Genomic DNA, 17482 nt, shown 5'->3' on the forward strand with positions numbered 1-17482 from the left:
TTAGTAATTGTTTTTTCCATATCCTTATAAAATTTTGTTGGTATCTGGATCAGAATTGCATTAAATGTGTAGACTGCTTTTGATAGTATTGACATTTTCAGAATATTCAGTCTTCCTATCAATGAACAAGGCAGATTCTTCCATTTATGTAGAGCCCTTGTTGTTTCCTATAGTAATGCTTTATAGTTTTCTTTGTATAGATCTTTTGTGTCTCTGGTAAGATTTATTCCTAGATATTTTATCTTTTTAGTAGCTATTGTAAATGGTATTGTTTCCTTATTTCTTTTTCAGAGGTCTCCTCATTGGTGTAGAGGAATCCAAGTGATTTTTGTATGAACCTTGTATCCTGCCACTTTGCTGAACCTCTCTATTAGTTTCAGTAGGTTTTTTGCTGAGTCTCTTGGGTTTTCTATGTATAGGATCATGTCATCTGCAAATTGAGATAGATTTACTTCCTTTTTGCTGATTTGGATGCCTTTTATTTCTCTTTCTTGCCTTATTGCCCTGACCAGGACTTCCAGTACAATGTCAAATAAGAGTGGTGATAGAGGACATCCCTGTCTGGTTCCTGTTCATAAGGGGAATGCTTTGAGTCTTTCTCCATTAATAATGATGTTTGCCCTTGGTTTTGCATATATGCTCTTTATTGTGTTGAGGAATTTCCCTTCTATCCCTATTTTGCTGAGAATTCTGAACAGGAACAGCTGTTGGATTTTATCAAATGCCTTTTCTGTGTTGATTGATATAATCATATGGTTCTTTTGTTTTGTTTATATGATGGATTACATTGATTGTTTTTCTGATGTTGAACCATCCTTGCATACCACGTATAAATCCCACTTGGTCAGGATGTATTATTTTTCTGATATAGTGTTGGATTCTGTTGGCTAAGATTTTGTTGAAGATTTTTGCATCTATGTTCAATAGGGATATTGGTCTGTAGTTTTCCTTTTTAGTGGTGTCTTTCCCTGATTTTGGTATCAGTGTTATGCTTGCTTCATAAAATGAGTTTGGGAGTATTCCATCTTTTTCTATGTTCTGGAATAGCCTCAGTAGTATAGCTATCAACTCTTCCCTGAATATTTGGTAAAATTCTGTAGTGAAGCCATCAGGGCCAGAAATTTTTCCTGTGGGAAGTTTTTTATGACCTGTTCAATTTATTCCTTTGTTATGTGTCTGTCCAAATATTCTCTCTCTGACTGGGATAGTTTAGGTAGGTATTGTGATTCCAGAAGCTTGTCCATCTCTTCTAGGTTCTCACATCTGTTGGAGTATAATTTTTCATAATATTCTGTCAGTATCTTTTTTATTTCAGTTGGTTCTGATGTGATGACACCTTTTTCATTTACTATTCTTGTAACTTACATCTTCTGTTTCTTTTTGTTGTTGTTGTTGTTAGATTTGCCAATGATTTGTCAATTTTGAAGAACGAGCTTCTTGTTTTGTTGATTTTCTCTATTATTTTTTGTTTTGTTTTGTTTTCTGTTTCATTTAGTTCTGCTCTGATCTTTATTATTTCCTTACTTCTGGATAATGTAGGATTCTTTTAGTGTTCTTTTTCTAATTGTTGGAATTGTTGCATTAGAGTGTGGATTTTGTTTCTTTCTGCTTTTTTGATTCATGCATTTATTGCTATAAACTGATCTCTGAGTAATGCTTTCACTGTGTCCCATAGGTTTTGGTAAGATGTATCTTCATTCTCATTTGTTTCTAGGAATATTTTTATTTCACATTTTATTTCTTCTATTACCCAGTAGTTTTTGAGCAGTGAATTGTTCAGCTTCCACATTTGATGTTTTTTCCTTGATCTTCCTATTATTAATTTCTACTTTTATAACACTGTGGTCCAGGAAGATACTTTGTAGTATTTCAATGTTTTTTAATTTATTGAGGCTTGTTTTATGTCCTAACATATGGTCTATTCTGGAGAATGATCTATGTGCGCTGAAGAAGAATGTGAATTGTGCATTTGTTGGGCGGAATGCTCTGTATATGTCTGAGATTGAGTTGATTATGTTGTTGAGTTCTTCTGTATCTTTGTCGAGTTTTTTTCTAGTTAATCTTCTCTAAGGTCTAAGGTTGTGTCTAAGGTTGGTCTTTTGTAGCCAGCATATCAATGGGTCTTATTTTCTTATCCATTCTGACTCTCTCTTTCTCTTGATTGGTGCATTTAGTCCATTCACATTGAGTGTAATTAGTGATAGATATGAATTGATTGCTGTCATTCTATTTGTTTTTTTGTCATGTTGCTGGAGTTTCCTTGGTCTGTATACTTTTCTGTGCTGAGTTCATTTTGTTGTCAATGTTTCCTCTCTTTTCTTCTTTATTGTTGGTTTTGTGGTTAGTAAACCCATATGTTTTTCTTCCTTCTTGGTTTGCTTAGGGGGATTGTTAATCTTCTCTGCGGTTACCTTGGCATGAATTCTTGTCTCTATATTTTTGGAACAGTCTGTTCTATGAGGACCCATTGTCCTGTTTTCCTCTCCATTTGGAAGTTTTGAACCTAGAACTTTTATTCCCTCTCTTTGATTAGTTGTTGTTGTCATGTGCAGATTGACTCCCTTGATATTTAGACAATGTTTTATGGTCTTATTTTGAGTGTCTATTTCTGATTTGGTTTTAGTGTTGATGTCACATGTCCTGATTTTGTTGTTCTCTGTTGTGGGTTCTCTATTGGAAGGACTTTCTCAATCATTTCTTGTAGGATTGTTCTGGTTTTCACAAAAATCCCTTAATTTTTGTTTGTCTGACAACATCTTGATTTCACCCTCATATTTGATGGACAAGTTGTTGGATATAGGACTCTTGGTTGGAAGTTCCTTTCCTGCAGTGTTTTATATATGCTGTCCCATTGCTTTCTTGCCTGCAAGGTTTGTGCTGAGTAATCAGAGCTCAGCCTAACTGTTTGATTATTATAAGTAGTTTTTTTTTTTTTTTTTCTGTCCTGGGCAGCTTGCAAGATTCTTGCTTTGTCTTTGGTTTTGGAGAGTTTGATTATGATATGCCTCAGTTTTTTTCTTGGGATCTCTCCTGTATGGAATTCTTTGAGCTTCTTAGACAAATATCTTTTCTTCCTTTTTGATATTGGGAAACTTTTCTGTTAGTAAGTCTTCCACAATTTTCTCAGTGGTTTTTTTCACCTCTTCTTGTTCTAGAATTCTAATAGGCCGTATGTTGTTTCTCTTCATGTCTTCCCATATAACTCTTAGGTTCTCTTCATTTATCTTAAATCTTTGTTCCAATTTTTCTTCATACAGGCTGGTGTCCAGGGATTTAACTTCTAGTTGGGAAATATGTTCTTCAGCCAGTTCTATCTTATTTTTTGCTTTCACTGTACTGTGTAATTCTATAATTTTGGTATTAGTCTTCTGGATTTCTAACTGCTGCTTTTGTATGAGTTCTGATTTTGTATTAATCTTGTTATTTAGTTCTTGAATGGTTTTCCTGAGTTTTTCCAGGGTACCATCTGTGTTCTCCTTGATTCTGTTTGGGATTTCCTTAAGCTCTGATAGAATTCTATAAACATACCTTCTAAATTCCTTCTCAGATAATTATATTGCCTCCTCTTCCTCCATGTTTAATGAGACTTTTGTTTGGGATTTTATTTCTATTGTCTTATCCTATTTTTTTGTTTGATTTGAGGTTGCCTGTTGTTTCCTAACCATTTTGAAGTTGTCTTTAATGGTCAGTTGTGTATTGATTTGTTTTGTCTTGGTTTTATGATTTATGATTTTTGGAAATGTGGAGCTGGTATATTTTATTTATTTATTTATTTTTATTTTTTGGTTATTAATTCAGGTGTTCTGGGTTGCTCTGCAGTTTTCTTTGTGATGATGGAATCATCGTGTGAAATGTGGATGCAGTTCATCATGAAGGGAGTTTAGGATTTGAGCTGACAGGTGTTGTGATGGCTTAATGTGGTTTTTCTATTGGATGAGGCAAGGGAGACGTGGGGAACAGAGGAAGAAAAGAGGGGGAAAAAAAACAAAAGCTCCAGGTGCCAGTAGCCATTTCCAGGGCTTTGAGTATGCTGCTAATGATGATTCTATACTGTTACTCACAGTTCCACAGCTCAAGTTCTGCAAAGACTCCAATTGTTAGGGGGCTGCTGCTTTCTGCCAGGTTCAAACAGCAGCAAAAAACCTACTCTCTCCAGGCCTCTCTGTGCCCTGATCTGTGAGTTCATCCCAGGGCCCACCCTCTTGCAGCGTGATTACCCTCTCTGCTCCTGATTCAGTGGCACCCATGACCTGGAGTCACAAGTCAACTACATTATATGTTGGTTATGTGTTGATCATTTCAGCTACAAAACTTTCTGCTTTTCATATTCTTGCCACTCATGAAAGCACATTGATATATAGTGAATTTGAGTTGAAAAGTGTCATCAAGTAAAAGTTTAAAAATTATTAATTACATGTTTTAGGTTTTCAAACTTGATTCCTCTGATGCAGCAGATATTGTGAATAATATTTGTGAGAAGGAGATAGATAAAGCTGTTAAAACTCCAGAAGATCAGAGTAAGTATTACTATAAAATTCACTAACTATGATTAAATAATATAGAAGACAAACTTTGAACAAATATGAGCCAATTCCTATCTTTAAAATACATTTTTGGTTGGTGATATTTTATTCTTGTACTATTTTTCCCTTGTATGTTTATTTAAAACCTCTATAGGAGTTCTAGAGGCATAGTGGTTAAAACTTCAACTGCTAGCCAAAAGGTCAGCAGTTCGAACGCATCAACTGCTCTGCAAGAGAAAGATAAGGCAGGCTGCTTCCATACAACCTTGGAAACCCTATGGAGCAGTTCTACTCTATCCTACAGGGTCGATATGAGTCTAAATTGACTCGATGGTAGGGGATTTGATTTGGTTTTGGTTTCATAGTATTACCAAATATTATACTACATATGTATGTAATTAATTGTGTTATATAAATACTAGGGCTTACATAGCCCTTTTAGTTTACAAATGACCATTAGTATCTCATATTAACATTCCTCATATGCAAATTTAATTTGAAGCTGAAGAAAACTAAAACAAGTCCATGAGAGCTGAAATACAACCTTGAATATATCCCACCTAAACTTAAAGACCATCTCAAGAATACACTTGATGCATTGGACACCAATGACTGGAGTCCAGATGAGTTGTAGGATGACATCAAGAACACCATATGTGTAGAAGCAAAAGGTAATTCAAAGGACAAGAAGGAAAGAAAAGACCAAAATGGATGTCAGAAGCTATTCTAAAACTTGCTCTTGAATGGAGAGCAGCTAAGCAAATGGGAGAAACAGTGAAGTAAAAGAGCTGAACAACAGATTTCAAAGGGCAGCTTGAGATGGCAAAGTATTCAAATGAAATGTACAAAGAACTGTAGCTAGTAAATCAAAAGGGAAGAACACACTTGACATTTCTCATGCTGAAAGAACTGAAGAAAAATTCAAGCCTCAAGTTGCAATTTTGAAAAAGTCTATGGTCAAAGTATTGAATAATGCAGGAAGTATCAATAGAAGATAGAATGAATACACAAAGTCATTCTACCAAAAAGAATTGGATGACATTCAGCAATTTCAAGAGACAGCATATGATCAAGAACTGAAGGAAGAAGTCCCAGCTGCACTGAAGGCATTGGCAAAAAAAAAAAAAAAAAAAGGCTCCAAGAATTGACAGAACACCCATTGAGATGTTTCAACACATGGATGCAACACTGGAAGACCTTACTCATTTATGCCAAGCAATTTGGAACCACAGCTGCATGGCCATCTACCAGGAAGAAGTACATACTTGTGCCTATTCCAAAGAAAAGTGATCCAAAAGAATGCAGAAATTATCGAATAATGTTATTTATATCACACACAACTAAAATTTTTTCTGAAAATAATTTTAAAAATAGTTTTATCAGTATATTGACAGGGAACTGCTAGAAATTTAAACCAATTTCAGAAGAGGATGTGGAAGGAGAGAGAACGTTGCTGATGTCAGATGTATTTTGGCTATAAGCAGAGAATACTAGAAAGATGTTTACCTGTGTTTTATTGATTATACAACGGCATTCGGTAACATTGTGAAGAATGGAAATTCAGACCAATTAACTCTGCTCATAAGGAACATGTACCTAGACCAAGAAGCAGCCTTTTGACAGAACAAAGGGATTCTGCATGGTTTAAAATCAGGAAAAGTGTATGTCTGGGTTATGTCCTTTCCCCATACTTATTAAATCATAATGCTAAGCAAATAATCCAAGAAGCTAGACTATATGAAGAAGAACTCAGCATTAGGATTGGAGGAAGACTCATTAACAACCTGAGATACACAGAGGACACACATTGCTTGCTGAAAGTGAAGAAGACTTGAAGCACTAACTGATGAAGATCAAAGACTACAGCCTTCAGTATGGATTACACACGAACATAAAGACAATAGAAATCCTCACAACTAGACTAATAAGCAACATCAGGATAAATGGAGAAAAAGATTGAAGCTATCCAGGATTTCATTTTATTTGGGTACACAATCAATGGCCATTGAAGCAGCAGTCAAGAAATCAAGTGACATATTGCATTGGGAAAATCTGCTGCAGAAGGCTTATTTAAAGAGCAAAGATGTCACTTTGAAGACTAAGGTGCACCTGACCCAAGCCATGGTATTTTCAGTAGCTTCACATGCATGTGAGAGGTGGACAATGAATAAGGAAGACCACAAAAGAATTGAAGCATTTGAATTCTGGTGTTGGCAAAGACTATTGAACATACCATGGACTGCCAGAAGAATGGACAAATCTGTCTCGGAAGAAGTATAGCCAGAATACTCATTAGAAGCAAGAATGCCCAGACTTTATCTCTCTTACTTTGGTTGTGTTATTAGAAAGAACCAGTCCCTGGAGAAGGATAACATGCTTGGTAAAGCAGTGGGTCAGTGGAAAAGAGGAAGACCTTCAACAAAAGGGATTGATACAGTGGCTAAAACGATGGGCTCAAGCATAGTAACAATTGTGAGGATAGTAGAGGACTGGGTAATGTTCCGTTCTGTTGTATATAAGGTCACTATGAATCAGAACTGACTCAACAACATCTAACAACAACAGCAATATCTCATTAGAACTAGTTCAATATTAAAGATATAAATAAATAATAGTTTGAGAAGCAGCAGTGGCAACATACAATAGGATTCCTCTGGAGTGGGTCTCTATACAGCCTGTACATTCTTAGGCCAAATCATCAAATAAACCCTAGTAGATTCATCTAAAATTGATTGCACACCCATTATATATTAGTCAGTTTACTATGTGCCAGGGCACAGAGAATGTGTATGACATGGTGCCTGCTCCATAAAGAATCACCAACCATTACTTTCAGTACTTTAGGTTGAACCTCATATCAACACACTGGCCAATAGTACATTGGTATTCCAGACATTGAAAGATACTTCTGCAGCTGCTTCTTTCTTAGAATTCCTGAACTTTGAGGTGTAATTTTTTTTTTTTTTTTTTTTTTTGGCCATTCAATTGAGAGATGACAGTAATTGAACAAAATAAGTTTTCTTCATGGGACTTTAATACAATTTCCACAGTAGGATTTTCAACCAGTCAGAGTCCCATCTCAGCAGTTGTGACTATATGGATCCCACTTCTACTGTCATGTTCTTCTGGCAGGTTCTTTTTCGAGGTGATTAACTATCCTCTGCCTGTGCAATGACCCATTCACATCTTCCCTGTGCAGTCCCAGTAGATTTTTCTAAAATCATGGAGCAGGTTGGTGGTTGTAGAGTGTGGCAAAAGGAATAAATGGGTTCCCAGTATGAAACTCTAAACTCTTGTCTTTTCAATTCTTTCCTCAAAGGGGTATCTATTTCTCTTTGCTATATCCTGGGGCAGCATCTCCAAAATAATATTCCTGGGTGGAAGGAGCAAATTCACAAACCATACTCTTAAGGAAAAGAGAATGTCAAGGATCTTTCTTCTAAACTAATTTTATGGACTAGTTTTACAATTCAGCAATCAAAAACTATCTCGACATTACTTAAAAAGTTATTAAGTAGAGCCTGGTTAAACTCCTGAGACTATTCCCCTAGCTACCCTTCAGGTCTGGAATTGAACTCATTCCTGTGGCTTCCAGCCAAATAAAAGACTGGCATATGGGCTGAACATTTACATCAGGTAGCTACACTCCTTGGAGAGATCAATCATAGGAGAACAGAGGGCAGTGTTTGCCATTCGGGAGGCAGGAGTGCATGCAAGGGAAGGAAACAAGGAAGAGGTAACTGTAGGGAGGAAGTGGGAAGAGAGCTGTTATATTGTGGGAAATTGAAATCAATGTTATGAGACAAAATATGTATGACCTGCTGTATGGAAAATGAAATTCTCTGTAAACTTTCACTCAAATCACAATAACTTTTTTTAAAAAAAAGTTATTAAGTATATGGTATGAATATTCATGTTTAATACCAGAGAATACTAACACATTCACTCTAGTGTTTTCTAGGAGATCATTTTTCATCTTAAGTTAGAAAGTGTTCTCTAAATAGAATATGTACATGATTGTAATACAATTATTCTCAGCTACATCAAAATTTTTTTTCCCCAGATTTTGATTGGCAGTGGATTATTTTAGATGGTCCAGTGGATACCTTGTGGGTGGAAAATCTAAACACCGTGCTAGATGAAAGTAGAACATTTTGCCTAGCAAACAGTGAGAGAATAGCTTTAACTAATAGAATAAGAATGATTTTTGAAACAGACAGCCTGTCTCAGGCTAGTCCTGCCACTGTCAGCCGATGTGCAGTGGTCTATATGGTAAGTGTCTAATATCAAATTTCATAACATAAAATGTGCTGTTTGGGATAATGTATTATCAATATAATTTTTTATGTTTATTTTTACTTCTGAATTCAGGAGAGTGAAACCAATAGTCCAGAATGTGTGCCCCATAAAGCCTCATAACTCTGAAATGAATATGAGTATAATTACAACTGTTTTTGAAACCCAAGGGGCAGTTCTACTCTTCCCTATAAGGTCGCTATAAGTTGGAATCAACTAGATGGCAGTGTTTGTTTGTTTTTAAGTAATTGGAGTGGTCAATATTTTCTACAACTGTGAATAAGTAAGGATGTCTGGTGGTGAAGTGGATAAGGCACTTGGGTGCTAACCAGAAGGTCAGTGGTTCAAACCTACCAGCTGCTCTGCAGAAGGAAGATGGGGCAACCTACTCCTGTAAAGATTTCCAGCCTTGGAAACCCAATGAGGATCGCTGTGAGTTGGAATTGACTTGATGACAGTGAGTTTGGGTTTTTTGGTGGATAAGTAATGCTTTCAACAGACAGGTTAGGCTGCTGGTGTGAATTTTTTTCATCACTCTTGTAACTAGGTCATAGATAAAACAAAAATAAGTGTTTTCTGTACAGAAAATTATTAGTCATGATTAGCCTTTTGCTCTAGTCTATTTAACTAAATGTGGTAAATAAAATGAACTATAGGGCTGAACCCTCTAGGTACACAGTTCCCCTTACCACATACCCAAGTGTTCAGTACACCTCCCTATACAGAACCCCCAATTGCATGTTTTCTTGTAGGAAAGACCACAGTTAAAAATGATTAATCATTCTAGTGAAAGGTAATTCTTAAACTGTTTTGAATCATTCTCATTTTAATGAATGGTGTTTCTAAGCCATATTTTTAAGTATTGCAAATATTTAGTAAGAACTAGGACAGCACTGTATTTTTATTTACTTATATGAAATTATCTGTGCTTTTTATTATTAGGATCCTGTTGATCTAGGATGGAAACCTTATGTTAAATCATGGCTTTGGAAAACTTCCAAAATTATGAGTCAAACAGGAGTGGATTGTCTTGAGTTCATGATTAATGCAAGTGTTGCAGATGGACTACAGTTTCTAAAGAAGCATCAGAAATTTCAGCCATTTCCTGTACAGGACATAACAATCATTGTGACCCTCTGTAGAATTCTTGACTCTTTCTTTGAATTCATGAGTGAAAATGGAGGCTTTGGACAAAGTGAGTTTTTTCCCCTAAATTGCATTAATATTATAGCTTAGTTAGTCAATGTCAGTTATTTATTACCTTCTATTAGATAAGGCACTTGACTGCTAACCAGAAGGCTGGCGGTTCAAACCCACCAGCCACTCCTTGGAAGGAAGGTTGGGCAATCTACTTCTGCAGTGATACTGCCTCAGAAACCCAAGGAGGGCTTGCTATGAGTCAGGTCTGACTCAATGGCACATAACAACAACAGCATTAGATTTTATAAAAGGACATAAAGAAAGGAAGGCTACTTTCTTACTTAAAAGAAATTTGTAGTATATTTGTATCAACAGAAGACATGCACAGAAACAAACATTTTTTAAAAAATGTATAGAAAGAGATATCAATAAAAGTGAGTTAATATTGAACATAAGTATAAAGAGTCACAGAAAAAAATGAATGTAGCAAATCCTTAGAGGGTTTCTATTAAGTAAGAATGCTCTTGCCATTGTTAAAAGATTCTTAGAAATAGTGGAAGAAACTTGCCAAAATCCTAGGTTGAAGCTGGAATTATGCAAAAAGTATAAACACAGACAGTAGTGAAACATTTGTAAGAAGAGATCAACAAATTCAGAAAACAATATAACATTATGGCTAAAGTCATGGGCTCTACAAAATGCCTACATTCAGATATTGGTTCGATTTGGTTGCTGATAAGAAGGCAACTTAGCACAGCTTACAACTGTCTCTCCAAAACCTGATTTTGGATCTACTGAACTAACACAAAAGTTGTGAGAAATACCTGGTGTGACATAAGATGGTTAGGTCCCAGTGTGTGTGGGGGAGAGAGAAATACAATCCTGAGTGAAAGAGAGCTGGGTGCCATGAACGGAAGATAAGGTGGGGAAAAGTATTTTTAAGTTTGCGCTTTATCCTTCTCAGGGCTCTGAATGGGGTATTGCCATTAGTAGTGGGTTGAATGCCAGTTAGTTCAACACAGCACAGCTCAGAGTGGTAACAAATTACGATGGCAGCAAAGCCTGACTGGGATAGGAAGCAAGTAAAAAAGAAATTTCCTCCTACTGCCTTCCAATCTTAAAGCCTAAGTGATTAAACACAGATAGAGTGCACTTAAAAAAGAGATAGATTACATAGATTGTTAACATTCAGGTTCTCTGTCTTGAAGAGTGTCTTCACACCCGAGAAATACAATTTGAAATTCATCAGAAGTATAAGTCAGGACCTGAAATTTAGTTCCTTATCTCAAGTATATATCATAGGCTGAGGGAGCTATTAGCAGAAAAATAATGAGAGCTGTGGGGAATTGAACCACTGTAAATAGGATTGAAAAGTGAAAATCCCCACCTAGAAACACTATTTGTCCCACAACTCTTGGTTGCTATATCTGTTGTCGTTTTCATTTTTTTTTTTTCTTTGTGTTCAAGTTCAGATAATTTCCATTGATTTACCTTCCACTTCACTGATTCCTTCTCTGTTGCACCCTGTCTTCTATAAACCCGTTGAAAAAATTCTCACCTCTGACACCATGGTTTTTTTTTCTAACATTTCTATTTGACTCTTTTCTCAAATAATATTTATCTCTGTTGAAATTCCCTACTTGTGAATGTTGCATTTCATATCAAATCTTTCAATAGTTTAATGATAGTTACTTTAAATTCTTCATTTAATTCTAACATCTGGACCATCTCTGTGTCTGTTCTGCTGTTCCTTTATCTCTTGGAAATGGAACTTGTTTCCTTGATTATTTGTGTGTCTCATAATTTTTAATTGGATTTCAGCTATTATGTATAAAGCAAGAGTAGAGACTGAGGTATATCATATTTATACCTTTAAAAGGGCTTGCCTCATCTGCCAGACTGTTGGGATATGGAGCATAGAAGTGGTTTGAGTCAATATCAAGCTGAGTTTGGCATATATTATTAATTATTGCTGGTTGGTAATTCTAGTTGTTTTTCCTGTTCTACATGCTTTATAATGATAAATCCATAAAAAAAAGTATAAATTTACATTATTAGGCATACAATGTATGAAGATGTAATTGGGGATAACAACATAAACCGGGGAAGGAGTAATATATGGAAATTTTTTAATTTAAGTTGTTAACAATTTAAACAGTTGTTGTTGTTGATGATGTTAGATGCCATTGAGTCAGCTCTGACGCATAGCGAACCTATGTTCAACAGGACAAAAAACACTTCCTGGACCTGTGCCAGCCTCACAATCCTTGCTATACCTGAACCCATCATTGCAGTCACTGTGTCAATCCATCTCGTTGACAGCCTTCCCCCTTTTTGCTGACCCTCCACTTTACCAAGCATGCTATCTTTCTCCAGGGAATGGTCCCTTCTGACAACATGACCAAAGTAGGGGAGACGAAGTCTGGCCATTCTTTTTTCCAAGGAGCATTCCGGCTGCACTTCTTCCAGCACAGATTTGTTAGTTCTTCTGGCAGTCCATGATACTTTCAGTATTCTCCACCAACACCACAACTCAAAAGCATCAACTTTTGTTCAGTCTTCCTTATTCATTGTCCACCTTTCACATGCATATGAGGCCATTGAAAATATTTTGGCTTGGGTTAGGCGCATCTTAGTCTTCAAAGAGACATATTTGCTCTTCACCTTAAAGAGGTCTTTTGCGGGTAGATTTGTCCAATGCAATACATCATCTGATTTCTTTACTGCTGCTTCCATTGGTGTTGATTGTGGAAACAAGTAATATGAAATCTTTGACAGCATCAATCTTTTCTCCATTTGTCATGATGCTGCTTATTGGTCCAGTTGTGAGGATTTCCATTTTCTTTATGTTGAAGTGTATTCCATACTGCACACTATAGTCTTTAATCTTCACCAGTAAGTGCTTCAAGTCATCTTCACAACAAATCTTCCTCCAATCCTCCAATCCTGATACCACGTTCTTCTTCATATAATCCAGCTTCTTGGATTATTTGCTCAGCATACAAATTGAACAAGTATCGTGAAAGCATACAACTCCCTTCCTGATTTTAAACCAGGCTCTATCTGTTCGAATGACAGCCTCCTGGTCTATGTACAGGTTCTTCATGAGCACAATTAAGTGTTCTAGATTTCCCATTTTTCTCAATGTTATCCATAATTTGTTATGATCCACACAGGTGCATGTTTTTGCATGGTCAATAAAGCAGAAGTAAACATCTTTCTGATATTCTTTGCTTTCAGCCAATATCCATCTGACATCAGCAATGATAGTCCTTTTTCCTCATCCTCTTCTGAATCCAGCTTGCAATTATAGAAGTTCCCTGTCAATACACTGCTGCAACCATTTTTGAATTATCTTCAAGAAAATATTACTTGCATGTGATATTGATGATATTTTTTGATAATTTCTACATTTTGTTGGATAGCCATTCTTTGGAATGGGTACAACTATGGATCTCTTTCAGTCAGATGACCAGATGGTATCTATCTTCCAAATTTCTTGACACAGATGAATAAGTGCCTCCAGTGTGGCATCCATTTGTTTAAACATCTCAATGGGGTCAATTCCTGCAGGCTTGATTTTCACCAATTCCTCCAGTGCAACTTTGACTTTTTCCTTCAATACTATTGGTTGCTGGTCATATGCCACCTTCTGAGATAGATGAACACTCATCAATTCTTTTTAGTAGAGTAACTTCCATCTTCTTTTGATGTTACTTCCATCATTCAATATCTTGCCTATAGACGCCTTCCATATTGCAATTCAAGGTTTGAATCTTTTCTTCAGTTCTTTCAGCTTGAGAAATATCGAGCATGTTCTTCCCTTTTGGTTTTCTAACTCTGGGTTTTTGCACATTTCATTATAATAATTGCCTTTGTCTTCTCAAGGTGCTCTTTGCAATCTTTGGTTCATCTCTTTTTTCTTGTCATTTCTTCCCTTTGCTTTAGCTACTCTCTGTTCAAGACCAAGTTTCAGAATCTCTTCAGACATCCATTTGGATCTTTTCTTCCTTTCCTTTTATTTATTTTATTGTTTTTTAATTGTACTTTAGTGTAAATTAACAGGGCAGAATTTGTTTTACATTCAACATTTTGTGTACATTTGGTTTCACTCCCCAATTACCATTCCCAGCCCTAACCCACTCTCCTCTTCTCCCTTCCCAGTAACACCCCCTCCTTGTGCCCTTTCTAGTTATGCATTCCTGTGTGTCCTGCTTTTCCTCTGTGTGAGTGTTGCCACTCTGGTGCCCCATGGCCAATTGCTTCAAAGGATGTATCTCCCGTACAGTATGGGGGTACAGACCCCTGGATTGAGTGGTCTGCATGTACCTCTTATTTACTATTGGGCTGAAAGCCAACCACTGGGAGTGAGTTTTATCCCAGGCCTAAAGTGTATCCCAGGGCCATAGTCTTTGGGGTTCCCACCAGACTCCATCCAACCAGTAATTCTGGTCATTGTTGTGTTTTTGGATTTTGTTCCACATTTTCCCTCCCACTTTATGCAGGAACTCCAGTTTTGATCCCTTCCTGAGTAGTTGGCATTGGTAGCCAGGCACCATCTAGTTCTTCTGGTCTCGAGGTCCATCATATCCTAGACCTGATTGTTTCCAAATGCCATTAGCTGATACTTAGATGGCCACTCAAAAGCTTTTAAGACCACAGTTGCTACTCACCAAAGTAGGTTGTGGAACAAGATTTTTATGTGTTTTGTGCCAATTGAGTCTGGTGTCCCCCAATACCATGGTCATGAGTCAGCAGATCTACTGGGTCCCTCTCCCATAGTGTCTGGCTGTCTGTGAGGGATTGCTCTATGTCTGTCTTCTGTTGCTTCTGCAATGATTGCAGGTATTTTGTATCACTGGTATCTGTGCAAGATTAGCCTCAGTTGAATCTATCTTTGGTCTAGAGTATAATCCTGTTCACTGACCTCCATATGATCTTCTCAGTTGTCTATGTGTTTATCTGTAGTGTGGTGTTTGGTGTAAATGGCAATGCTGTTTTGTGGATATACTGGTATTAGCCTATGTCATCTCTATCTTATGTGCCAAATTCAGTGTCCTACCTTTCCCCAGTGTTATCATGCTGGGCACAGACTCTTTCCATATCATCCCTCTGCTTACCCAACTCAGTGTGTGGCCCAAAACTAGCCTAAAATTAACCCCTCCTCTTCCTTCCCCTGGCTGGTAACCTACAAAGTGAGTTCCCTTCCCTAAGCAAACCCTTCCTTGTCTTTTTACAATATTGGGCTCATACAATACTTGTCCTTCTGTGATTGACTTTTTTCACTCAGCAAAATGTCCTACAGGTTCATCCACATTGTGAGATGATTCACGTATCCTTCGTTGCTGTTTAATGTAGCATAGTATTCCATTGTGTGAATGTATCACAGTTTGGTTATCCATTCATCCATTGATGGGCATTTAGGTTGCTTCCATCTCTTTGCTATAGTGAATTGTGCTGTGATGAACATGGGTGTGCATATGCCTGTTTGTGCCCTGTCACTCACCTCTTTAGGATATATTCCTAGTAATGGAATTGCTGATTCATATGGTATTTCTATTTTCAGTTTTTTGTAAGGAAATGCCATAACATTTTCCACAATGGTTATACCATTTTACAGTCCCACCAGCAGTGCATGAGAGTTTCAATCTCTCTGCAACCTCACCATCATTTGTTATTTTCTGTCTTGTTGAACTTTGCTATTATTGCTAGGGTGAAATATTTCATCGTTGTTTTTGCATCTCTCTAATGGCTAACGATCCTGAGCAATTACTCATATGTTTATTGCCTACCACATATCGCCTTTAGTGAAGTGTCTGCCCATGTACCTTGCCCATTTTTTAATTGAATTTTTTGTCTTTTAGGCATTGAGGTGATGAAGTTTTCTATAGATTTTGGAGATAAGTTTTTTGTCAGATACGTCATGGTCAAATATTTTCTCCCAATTTGTAGGTTCTCTTTTTACCCTTTTGATGAAATCTTTCGATGCACATAAGAATTTTTTAAAAGATCTCAGTCATCTAGCTTCTCTTCCATCTCCTGTGCATTCTGGGTTATGCTTGATAGTCTATTTATACCATAAATTAGGGCCCCTAGATTTGCCTCTATTTTATCTTTGATAAATTTTATAGTTTGGGGTTTTACATTTCAGTCTTTGATCCAACTTGAGTTTGTTTTTGTGTATGGGGTGAGATATGGGTCTTGTTTCATTTTTCTGGAAGTGGATATCTAGTTTTGCTAGACCCATTTGTTAAAGAGGCTGTCTCTTCCCCATTTAATAGGTTTTGGACCTTTATCAAAGGTCAGCTGTCCATAGAGGGATGAGTCTATTTCTGGGTTTTTGATTCTGTTGCATTGGTATATCTCTCTATCATTGTACCAATACCATGCTTTTTTAACTACTGTGGCTGTATAGTAAGTTTTAAGATCTGGGATTGTGAGATTGCCAACTTTATTTTTCTTCATCAGTAGTGTTTTGCTTATCCAAGGTCTCTTTCCATTCAATAGGAAGTTAGTAATTGGTTTTTCCATATCCTTAAAAAATGTTGATGGTATCTGGACCGGGATTGCACTAAATGTGTAGATAGATTGCTTTGGGTAGTATTGACATTTTCACAATATTCAGTCTTCCTACCTATGAACAAGGCAAGTGATTCCATTTATGTAGATCCCTTGTAATTTCTTGTACTAGTGTTTCATAGTTTTCTTTGTGTAGGTCTTTGTTGTCTCTGATAAGATTCATTCCTAGATATTTTGTCTTTTTGGTAGCTATTGTAAATGGTACTGCTTCCCTTATTTCTTTTTCAGAGGTCTCTTCGTTGATATAGAGGAATCCAACTGATTTTTGTATGTTGACCTTGTATCCTGCCATTTTGCTGAACCTCTTAATTAGTTCCAGTAGTTTTTTTGCTGAGTCTCTTGGGTTTTCTATATATAGGATCATGTCATCCACAAATAGAGATAGCTTTATTTCTTCTTTGCCAATTTGGATGCCTTTTACTTCTCTTTCTAGCCTTATTGCCCTGGCTAGGACTTCCAATACAATGTTAAATAGAAGTGGTAATAGAGGGCATCCTTGTCTGGCTTGCATTCGTAAAGGGAATTGTTTAAGTCTTTCTCCATTAATAATAATGTTTGCATATATGCCCTTTATTATGTTGAGAAATTTCCCTTCTGTCCCTATTTTGCTGAGAATTCTGAACAGGAACAGCTGTTGGATTTTATCAAATGCCTTTTCTGTGTCAATTGATATAATCATATGGTTCTTTTGTTTTGTTTTGTTTATGTATGAATTACATTGATTATTTTTCCAATGTTGAACCATTCTTGCATACCAGGTATAAATCCCACTTGCTCAGGATGTATTATTTTTCTGATATAGTGTTGGATTCTGTTGGCTAGAATTTGTTGAATATTTTTGCATCTATATTCATGCAATCAGGATGTGTTAATTATCACTGGTGACTGGAATGCAAAAGTTGGAAACAAAGAAGAATCACCGGTAGTTGGAAAATTTGGCCTTG

General features: G+C 36.6%; 1 protein-coding gene across 1 annotated transcript in view; it reads left to right on the forward strand.

The window, feature by feature from the left end:
• DNAH14 (dynein axonemal heavy chain 14) overlaps window positions 1–17482 on the forward strand; it is a 792430-nt gene that overhangs the window by 376037 nt on the left and 398911 nt on the right. Inside the window, exons 38-40 of the mRNA XM_042780425.1 lie at window positions 4424–4517; window positions 8587–8795; window positions 9762–10014. Coding sequence (XP_042636359.1) covers window positions 4424–4517; window positions 8587–8795; window positions 9762–10014 — 556 coding nt within the window. The remainder of the gene's footprint in view (window positions 1–4423; window positions 4518–8586; window positions 8796–9761; window positions 10015–17482) is intronic.

This window comes from Orycteropus afer, unplaced genomic scaffold, assembly GCF_000298275.1.
Source record: "Orycteropus afer afer isolate SDZICR_OR568_19922 unplaced genomic scaffold, OryAfe1.0 scaffold00039, whole genome shotgun sequence".
Taxonomy (NCBI): domain Eukaryota; kingdom Metazoa; phylum Chordata; class Mammalia; order Tubulidentata; family Orycteropodidae; genus Orycteropus; species Orycteropus afer.